At 51.6% G+C, this 7,559-nt stretch overlaps 1 protein-coding gene across 1 annotated transcript; it reads right to left on the bottom strand.

Moving 5' to 3' along the window:
• Positions 1-4,584: 4,584 nt before the first annotated feature.
• On the bottom strand, positions 4,585-7,156 carry LOC103196797 (dual specificity protein phosphatase 13). The gene is made up of 3 exons (XM_007940588.1): positions 7,008-7,156; positions 6,004-6,221; positions 4,585-4,784 (listed from the first exon to the last, which is right to left on the bottom strand). The coding sequence occupies exons 1-3, from the start codon at positions 7,154-7,156 to the stop codon at positions 4,585-4,587; spliced, it is 567 nt and encodes a 188-aa protein (XP_007938779.1).
• Positions 7,157-7,559: the final 403 nt, after the last annotated feature.

Here is a 7,559-nt window from a genome sequence, read left to right as displayed (position 1 = left end):
TCTATTTTTTGATTTGAGTTTAATTATAAAGCATGATGTGCTCCCCTTTCTGACCTCCCCCTGCCACTCCCAACTCATCCACTGGTCCCATGCATAGTCAATGCCAAGCCCACTCAGGCATCTTCCCTTCTAGGCCCTGCTGGGAGTACAGGCAGCATATGTGTGTATGTTTGTAGTGAGGGAGAGAGAAGGAACAGCAAATAAACCATTTTAAAAGCTCTTTGGCCTTCAAGGGTGATGTGGAACAAAGCCAGAAAGTTAAAGCTTTAAGAGTTTTCTATGCATGAGGACACTATGGCCAGAGATGGGAGGAGACTAGCCAAAATCCCACAACACATTGGTGGCATTTCCAACATTAGAACCCAGGTCCAAGGGCCCTTATTTAGGGACTCAGGATTATGGGATTGGCCCAGGCTTAAAAGGAGGGAGACTCAGGCTGAGAGGAAGCAGCACAGGCAGACAGGCAGACAAAAATAAAAGTGGGGTACAGGACTTCATGCCTTGGTATTGGAGCTAGAGGTCCAGCCCTGGCCTGCAATAACAAGCTGGGTGTCCAAGGGATACTCCTACCCTCCTACTTCCCCCTAAAAGCAGAACTGGCCCAGGCCTACTGTCCCATGAGGCAAGAGACATTGTCTTCAAGGTCCCTACCAAAGTTAACTAAGGTCAGTGAGGGGCCTTGAATTTGGTTCTACTAGGAGCTCTGGTAGCATAGTGGCTAAGACACTTGCCTGCTAACCAGACGGCTGGCGGTTCAAACCCACCAGCCACTCCTCGGAAGGAAGGTTGGGCAATCCTACTTCCGTAGTGATACTGCCTCGGAAACCCAAGGAGGGGTCACTATGAGTCGGGGCCGACTCGACGCACATAACATAACAAGGAGCTCTGGTAGCATAGTGCCTAAGGCACTTGACTGCTAACCAGAAGGCTGGCAGTTCAAACCCACCAGCCACTCCTCGGAAGGAAGATGGGGCAATCTACTTCCTTAGTGATACTGCCTCAGAAACCCAAGGCGGGGTCTCTATGAGTTGGGTCTGACTCGAGGGCACATAACAACAACAACAACAACAACAACAACAAAGCCCTCTTGACCTCCTGAAGACCATCCTCACATATCCGATACCTTGACATTCCTCCTTACTTTCAGTGCCAAATAATGGACACTTAGAGAGCTCTGGTGGCGTAGTACCTAAGGCACTTGACATTTCCAGAATGCTGGCGATTCAAACCCACCAGCCACTCCTCTGAAGGAAGGTTGGGCAATCTACTTCTGTAGTGATACCACCTTGGAAACCCAAGGAGGGGTCCCTATGAGTCAGATCTGACTCAAGGGCACATAACAATAGAGAGACGTACCTACAACCACACCTACACTGGAGTCTCTAAAGTCTGATCAACTCCATTGAGCTAGGGCCCAGCCCTAATCGGGGCTCCCTGAGCCCTGGGGAGAGCTGGGGGAGGCAGCTTGTGTCCAAGGGCTATCATGGACACTTAGAATCTCCTCCCTCTCCTTTCCCTGGTCCCTGGGGAACCCAAGGTCCCTGGCCATGGACCCTCAGGGGTTGGCTGAGAGGACAGCCCACTCCCATCTATAGGAAGTGAAGACAGTGGCTAAGAGGGGTACAGGCAGCAGGAAGAGGACAGAAGACAAAGCTTTAGGGCATTCACCAGACTCTTACCATCTTCCAAGCATCCACCTGTCCCAGAGGCTGCAGCAGCAACAGAAGGGCCAGTGCCAAGATGGCAAAGTGGCAGAGCCCCATGGCAGAAAGTAAGGACAAGCTCTGGGGGAGAGATGAGCTCCATGTTATAGGCAGGTAAACCAAGGCCCAGGCTGGCTTGGACTCATCAGGGCACAGGCAAGAACTGCCACTAAACTTGCTTCAGCTTTGGGCCTGTGTAAGGTCAAGTGGGTGCAGGTGCTGGGGAGCAATGAGAAGGCAGGTGTGGGGCCCAGGTTCATGGAGAGAGATGACCTCTTCCCATGGCATCATCATCGCAGAATCCCCACCCTGAGGGCTACTGTGTACAGACTAGGGCCTCCAGTCACATATACCATTTGGTGAATGGCACCCCCAGGAATTGTGCAGTGCTGTAGCTCTGCCCACTGACTTCCCTAAAGTCAGCTGCCTCAAGGGCAAAGATGCTGAGGTCAGATATCAGGCTGTCTCAAGCTCCCAGCCCAAGGAAGGGGGTGATTGGGCAAGATCAGAGATCTGCTCTGCCAGGTTCCTGAAACCTGTCTAGAGGAGAGACAGAAGGCTAGGAACATGCAATTCATGTCCCCCTCTGGCCCCCATACCCGAGTTCCCTGCAAACATATCCAACTCAGCTTAGCCCCAGGCCTAATCGCAAACCCAGCTGCGACCCATTTTTCTCCCATCACATGCTGCCCTAAACACCCTTCCCAAAATGCTCATCCTCAGATAGCATGTAGAAAGGACTCAGTAGTACTAAAGTACCTCCCCTTTGGTTGAGCTAGCACGCATTCAGAGACAAAAACAGCTCCCATGGAAGGGGGAGGGATTCATTTCTGGGAGGCCCTAGGCTGGTCCTGGTTTACCCTGTCCAGAGGAGCCCCAGCCAGTCACCACCCCCAACTGGCAGCCACTCTGAGCCAGCTGGTTGTGCACAGCATAAGACAGGGTTGATGAGAGAGTGAGGCAAGGATTACAGGATGGGTAGCAAGAGCTGGAGGTGGAGTGGGGAAAGCAGAGAGCAGCCTAGAGGCCTCACCCCCAGCTAATAGCCCTCAGGGAGGATATGGTTGTGGGGAAGGCCATGCTGTTGGAGCCAGACAAGGACAGACTGAACCTGGAATGGCAGGAGATGGACAGTGGGTACTTTGCAACTTCCCTGCCAAGTCTGGTGCGCCCATAGACACTCCACCCCAGGAAGAGACACCTTTCCCTTCTCCCAACTACACTAAAGGAAAACAGAAGGCTGATTTAAGAGAAATTGAACCAGCACCTTGATGAATGTTTGTGGGCTGGTAGCCTTTAAGTGGAGCTTCCAGACTAAGACAGACTAGAGGCCTGGTGATCTATTCCAAACACTGACCAATGAAAATCCTATGGATCACACAACAGTCTGATCCCATTGTGCATGGGGTTGCTATGAGTCAGGGATGAACTTGACAGCAGCTAGCAACAGTCAAACTGAGAAACCCACCTTCTTCTATTGGGCAATTGGGGACACTGAGGCCTCCAGCAGAAGGGGTTGGGTTATTGGGTTTCTATTCCTTTGTGCATTTTAAGGACCATGGGCTATTATTGTTCCAACTGCCCTAAACACAGCACAAGAAAAACCAAACCCACAGCTATTGAGTCAATTCTGATTCATAGTGATCCTATAGGACAGAGTAGAACTGCCCCATAGGGTTTCCAAGGCTGTAATCTTTATGGAAGTAGACTAACTCTTCTTTTTCCCACAGAGTGGCTGGTGGGTTCAAACTGCCGATCTTTTGGTTTTAGCAGCCAGATGTTTTAACCACTACATTACTAGAACGAGAAAACTCACTGCCGTCAAGTTGAATCTGACTCAGAGCAACCCCCTTCTTGGGTTTCTGAGGTGGTATCTTTACAGAAGTAGATTGTGAGGAGTGGCTGGTGGGTTTCAACCACCAGCCTTCTGGTTAGCAGTCAAATGCCTTAGGCAATATGCCACCAGAGCTCCTAGAACAAGAAAGCAGGGGGTAAATGGAGCAGGGAAGAGTCTAGATAGGATTCAGGAAGACCTTTATGCCCTAAAAGGGTCCCCAGAACCAGAGAGGGAAGAGTGTTGGGAGACTCCTTCTGTAGATCTTTGAGGTCAGAAGAAGAGTAATTGGGAGGTGGATAGAGTCCAGGTGCTGAATGATGAAAATAGAGGAGAGAGCTAGGAGAACACTTGCATTGTGTGGGCTCTAGAGATCCTGGCTGGTGGCAGGAGCGTATTAGGCAACCTGCCCTCCATCCACATTGTGGGAATCTCATGGCTGGGATGAAAATTAGCCAAGCCTGGAAATATAGCTGCAGCCCAGTTTTCTTCTTGAGTCTATAGCTGGGTCTGGACCTGAGGGGAAGGAGATGTGGAGGTTATAGCCTTGCTAAAGGTGTGGGGAAAGTCCAGTCACAGGTGCCAGGACTGACCTCAGTAAGATTCAGGTGAGCTACCACAGCCTTTCAGCTGAGGAGGAAGGACAGGCCAAGCTTAGGATAAGATAGGAGGGCCTCAAAAGCCCCTAAATTTTATACTTTCGACTCTTTTCCTTTCTACTGACTCTGGGGTCTGAAGAATCTGGGTGAGCTGTGGGAGAGGAGGGCCTGCAGAAATCTTGGTGAGATCTTAGCACAGTGAGAAGAGCCCAGCATTTTGGGGAGTAGGCCTGGCATCTTACAACCCCTGTTTCCAGCCACACCCAGCCTTGCCAACCAGCTACTGAATTGGTCCCAGCCCATGTGCCCTGTCCAGCTCTCACATGACCCCTTTTTTCTAACTGTAGCCTTGGCTGTTGCCTAGACCTTTACCTGTCTTCTCACTTCTGACTGCACCCAGCCTTGCCCCCTGAACCCTCAACCCCATGTCCAGCCCTCACCTGGCCCCTCAGCTCCGGCCTGCACCATACAACTGCTGGTCCAGCTGGCAGAGCTGGCGGAGGAAGCCTCGGTTGGGGAAGACCCATCGGTGCTGCCGTACAGTGATCACTGCCTGGCGCAGGGGCAACTGCTGGTACAGCATGAGGTAGGCCAGGACCAGTGTGGCAGAGCGGCTCACACCCACCACACAGTGCACCAGGACCTTGGCTGAAGAAGACATCCTAGTAAAAGACCCTTCTCTCCCAGGAGGCCCTCCCAGGGCTTGGGTGGAGACCCAGGTTCCTTTCCCTTGTCTGCCTTGGACATAGTCTGTGATCTTGGGCAAGTCACTCAACTGTTATGGGCCGCAGTTTCCTGATCTGTCAAATAGATAGACCAATATCTGTTTTGGGATGGGGGCCAGACTCACATGACTTACAAGGCCCTCCAAGAGCTTCCGCTGCTGACCACGCATCTCATCTCAGGTGATCTTACCCAAATTCTCAGCTGTAGGAACACTGGGTAGCTTTCATTTCCTTGAAGCTGTCATAATTTCTGGCCTCCAGTCTTAGCACATGCTAAGTTGAAATACCAACTACCTGAAAAACTTTTCCCTTGCTCTTGCTCTGACTAAGTTCTAGTCATTCTTCAGGTCTGAACTGAAACATTACTTCCTCACATGGGCTTCCCTGACCACCACATAGTATCTCCTAAATCACAGAACAGCTCATCATTCCTGCATGTGGCCCAGGAAGTACTGCTGTAGAGGAAGGTTCTCCACCTCTGTGATCCTCCCAGTGGATTGAGTGCCCCACTCTTCACCTTTGCCTCCTGTTCCACTCATAACACTTCACAATTTGACTGTCTTCTCACCAGACATGTAACAGTACCATGAGGCAGGGGCCCCCTCTTGCTTAAGTCTAGATTCCCAGTATGTAGCTTAGGGCCTGGCACATGGCAGATACCAAATAAATAGCTGGTGAATGAAAGGATGACTGTTGGAAGTGCTATGAACCATCATCTTGTCATCCCCATCACATAGGTGAGGAAACTGAAGTTCAGAAAGGGGCAGTGGTTGCCCAGGGTCGGGTGTAGCAAGAGGCATAGCTAGCTATCTCCTAGGATGAACTCCAGCCTTCCCCATGGTCTTTTGATGTACCTTAGGTGTTTGAAGATTTTTTTTCCATCTGAAAGCAGAGGCAAAACATCTAGGTACCAAATGGATTTTCCAATGCTGAGTGATGCATAGAAAGAACTTTCTTGCTGTTTGGGAGACCTGGCTTCTAGTCCCAGAGCGGCTTCTAACTGATTGGAGGCAAAGGATTTTTAAAGAAATAACTGTCCTTTTTAAAAACTAGGAATGGGAGGGCACTGGTGATTGAGGGGAAACTGGGTATCCCCCCCAACTGAGCAAGATGGAATCTGGGAGAAGGACCCCAAATCCTACCCCCAGGAGTGCTGAGGGCACGGTGGATGAAGTCAGCTGTGGAGGTGAAGTAGGCACTGATGTCGAAGTCAGGGAGGTCATGGGCTGGCACCCCCAGGTAGGTCACACTGCTGCCGTAGAAGTCAGGACCACCCTGGCAGTAGAGGCCTCCGTGGGCAGCGTTCAGCACATGGGTGATGCCCAGCTTCCACAGCTCAAAGCGGTTATTTGCCGTGGCCCTGAGGAGGGCAGGAAAGGGGCTGGATGCTGGCTGGGCCACGGGGTCCAGGAAGGAGGCTTTGCCTGGACCTCTGCTTCAGAGGGGCAGAGCCATTAGGTTTCAAAGGGAGCCAGAAGCCAGCAAGCTCCAGCTGGGGTCTGCAGCCCACAGGCCCACCCCAATCCTTTCTGGTGGGAGGGTTGGTAGTACAGGAAGTTACCTTTAGACCCTGTTCGGTTTCTGAGGTGATTGCCCCTGCCTTGGCTAAGGCAGGAAAGAAAGGGTGCTTCAGCCCTAGGACCCAACTGCTCCTCCCTCCTTGCTTATCCCCCTCCCACTCACATACCCTTCTTCTGGCCACCACCTCATTACCTACCCTATGAATGTTTAGAGGTGATACCTCCCCTGATTCACCTTCAGTCGGGCTTCTCTACCCATTCTGTGACCAGATAAGGGAGAATAGAACAAGGAAGGGGGTACTCTCTGTCCACCCCATTTCATACCCCAAATCACCATTCCCCAGGCTTCTGCCAGCTAGGCTCTTCAATTGTTCTGGATATACCAGCAGACTTCAGGGGTCCCTGGAAAGCATCCCCCCTTCAGGCAGGCAAAGTCCCCCACACCCTACCCTGGTCACTTGCACGTGGTTACTTGAGCTGTCTGCAGCACAGGGGGTCCTGGAGAAAGTCCCTGACCTAGGTTGCTTAGAGCCTGTTTCTCTTAATTCCCACCCCACCCCCATCTCTGCTTAAAGAAACAAGAACTGCTCTCCTTTTCCTCACCCCCTCCACCAGCTTTCACTCACGCATCTCCTATGAAAAGGTTGGGCCAGACTTCATCTACTCGACTGCAAGAGACTTTCCCCTCCCTCAAGAGCTCCTCCAGCTCCAGGACACTGGAGCAAGGTGTGGCTTTGGTGTCTTCCCCCAGCTCTGGGAGCGAGGCCTCAGCCATGGACCAGCCCACCACCTCTGCCTCTGCAATCACTCCTTTATACCTCTCCAGTGTCATTTCTCCTTCCAGAGATTGGCAGGGACAGGTGGGGCAGGACAGTGACTCAGCAAGTCATAGGGGCCTCCAGAGAGGATAGAAACTTTGCCTTCCCACTGTCCCCAGACATCATGAGAACATGAAAGTCTGGGAGTCACTCCACCTCTCTCAATCTCAGTGTCCTAATCTGTAAAGGATAGTTACACCCATCTCAGAGAACTGTAGTGTGAAAGAAATGAAACAAAGGATATGCTGTGTCAAACACATGTTGTTGTTGTTATGTGCCGTGGAGTCGGACCCGACTCATAGCGACCCCTCCTTGGGTTTCCGAGGCGGTATCACTACGGAAGTAGATTGCCCCATCTTC

The sequence above is a fragment of the Orycteropus afer genome, unplaced genomic scaffold (genome assembly GCF_000298275.1).
Source record: "Orycteropus afer afer isolate SDZICR_OR568_19922 unplaced genomic scaffold, OryAfe1.0 scaffold00070, whole genome shotgun sequence".
NCBI classification, from domain to species: Eukaryota; Metazoa; Chordata; class Mammalia; order Tubulidentata; family Orycteropodidae; genus Orycteropus; species Orycteropus afer.
Note: the sequence above shows the minus strand (reverse complement) of the source record. Positions and strands in the feature narration are given on the sequence as shown.

What these genes read in the sequence shown, in the direction of transcription:
- LOC103196797 (XM_007940588.1), bottom strand. Translation starts at nt 7,156, where the DNA reads ATGGCTGAGGCCTCGCTCCCAGAGCTGGGGGAAGACACCAAAGCCACA. An exon ending in AACCTTTTCATAGGAGATGC is followed by an intron (nt 6,222 to 7,007) that starts GTGAGTGAAAGC and finishes TGCCCTCCTCAG; the next exon opens with GGCCACGGCAAATAACCGCT. An exon ending in TGCCCTCAGCACTCCTGGGG is followed by an intron (nt 4,785 to 6,003) that starts GTAGGATTTGGG and finishes TGTCTTCTTCAG; the next exon opens with CCAAGGTCCTGGTGCACTGT.